At 38.0% G+C, this 2,406-nt stretch overlaps 1 protein-coding gene across 1 annotated transcript in view; it reads left to right on the forward strand.

Moving 5' to 3' along the window:
- LOC115246074 (twitchin) overlaps positions 1-2,392 on the forward strand; it is a 111,181-nt gene extending 108,789 nt beyond the window's left edge. The window contains 6 exon segments of the mRNA XM_029824661.1: positions 247-367; positions 461-603; positions 838-994; positions 1,220-1,537; positions 1,828-1,941; positions 2,061-2,392. Of these exon segments, the coding sequence (XP_029680521.1) occupies positions 247-367; positions 461-603; positions 838-994; positions 1,220-1,537; positions 1,828-1,941; positions 2,061-2,263 (1,056 nt within the window). The 3' untranslated portion in view covers positions 2,264-2,392.
- The last annotated feature ends 14 nt before the right edge of the window (positions 2,393-2,406 follow it).

Genomic DNA, 2,406 nt, shown 5'->3' on the forward strand with positions numbered 1-2,406 from the left:
ATATAGTTTATATAATAAATCTTTATAAATTATATAAAATATATAAAACGAATATTCGAATCTTTGCCTGTTATCATACCACATAAATCCTATTATGTAAAATCTTAGAAAAAAGTTATACATATATTATAATATATATAAAGAATGTAGAAATGTGTGTATGAATTAAAATATTTAAAATATTTTACACAACACAAAATAAGATTATCATTTAAAAGTATTACTGATTTTTATATGTAATTACAGGATAGCTCCAGTCTCAAAATTAACGAATCTTCCGACAAACGAAGCGTGAAAACATACGGCTCGAAGCTCGACACCACCGGCAGTCCATCTCGATCTAGAAGTTCGACCAAAGAACTCATCCGTAAGCATATCGTTTTATCATGTCATTATTTTAATGAATAATTTTACGAATATTTAGTGTATTCTTAATTTTATTGTCGTATGAATGTTAAAGTACCCTCGGATGACTCGATGAGATCGCCGCAGTTTACACAGAAGCTTAAAAACCTCACGGTCAACGACGGCGAACAACTGGAGCTCAAAGTCAAAGTTGAGGGCGACCCGGAACCGCAAATCACTTGGAGTAAAGACGGCAAGGTAGACATAAGTTCAAAATCAACTCTCGCGATAATTAAAATAAAATCTTACCATATATTACTTGCCAGTAAAATATTATAAAATAAATTTATGGACACAGAATTATGCGAATTAATCGTAATGATCAATATAAAAATGTTAATAATTATCTAAAGAAATCGCGTTAAAAAATCACGTAAATGAAAAAATTAATTCTTATTAGCAATCACGTTTATTTACGCGATTCTCTTATAGCTGCTAAGCTCGTCGGAGGTCATCGATCTCAAATACAAGAATGGAGTAGCTGTTCTCACAATCAACGAAGTATTCCCCGAGGATGAAGGCGAATACACGTGCCTCGCGACCAACAGCATCGGTAGTGACACGACATCTTGCAAACTGACCATAAAAGGTAAGAATATCCAAAACTTTTATCAATATTAATTCAATATGATTTAAAGTTTGATATTTAGATTTAATTGTGCTTAAATTTTGCACATATGTTTTTATTTCCTTTTATTTTATCTTATTTTATTTAATCGGAAGATAGATTTATGAGAACAAATGCTCTTCCATCTTCAAATTCAAGCGGAAGAGGTACGATATGAAACTTATGTTACACTTTGCCCTTTCACAGCCGGGGAAAATGCAGCTGGAAAGAAGACGAGCGACGACAAATCGCCGAAAATCGTGGACCACCTGTCGAGCAAGTACGTGAAGGATGGCGAAGCGGTGACACTTAGCTGCCGAATAATCGGTGCCAAGAAGTTCGACGTGGTGTGGCTGCACAACAATAAAGAGATCAAGCCTAGCAAGGACTTCCAGTATACTAACGAGGCTAACATCTACAAGCTAGTCATCGCCGAAATATTCCCCGAGGACTCCGGCACTTACACGTGCGAAGCTTTCAATGATGCAGGAGAGAGCTACTCGTCGTGCACGTTAAACGTACTCGGTAAGTTTTAATCGGTTGTTATCAGCTATGCGAGCATGCGAAGATAAGCGATCTTAATTTTCGTCCAATTTTTATCTATTGAAAATTATCAATTGATAAAAAAAAATAACTTTATATTCTAATCTAAAAAAACCACACTCGAAGAAATTATGACCACTAATAAGTAACTGTCTAAGATAAAGCTTTCATAGAAGAACTACAAAAAAGAGCTCGATAGAAAATGATTGATCATCCAGTCAATTTCCTAAGATAATGATAGAAATTTAATTCCCTGTCGCGTGCATTTCCAGCTCAAAATGAAGAGCCGAAGAGCCCAGCGTTCGCGACATTCCCGCAGTCTGCAACAGTGAGCGAAGGCGAGTCGGTGACTTTCACGTGCAAGACTGATACCGTGCCTTTGAAAGGTAAAACTGTTTCCGACAATTTACACAATCGTTTTACGGAGTTTAAATATATCGTATCGATATCAATTACTCTCTCTTTTAGAGCAGCAATTAAATACTAATAAATGCGAATTTTCCAGTAACCTGGCTGAAGGACGGCAAGGCAATCCCCGAGACCAGCAGCAGATACCACTTCAGCTCGGATGGCAACACGTCCTTCGAATTCGGCATGAAGACCTGCACGGCCAACGACGTTGGTCAATATTCAGCACGTGCGATCGGACAAAAGGGCGAAACAAACTCGGCGTTCGCCCTTAATGTCGTCAACCCCGGCGAGCTGTGATCTTAGTACCGGGATGATTGTCCATCGCAAGCCGCGAATCGGAGAGTATCTACTCCAGTATATTCTTCGCGGAGAAAACACCGGAGATCGATTCACAGATATAAGAGCGCATGTATTTCTTTTTTTTTTGGGGGGGGGGGGGG

This window comes from Formica exsecta, unplaced genomic scaffold (genome assembly GCF_003651465.1).
Source record: "Formica exsecta isolate Colony F162 unplaced genomic scaffold, ASM365146v1 scaffold138, whole genome shotgun sequence".
Lineage (NCBI taxonomy): Eukaryota > Metazoa > Arthropoda > Insecta > Hymenoptera > Formicidae > Formica > Formica exsecta.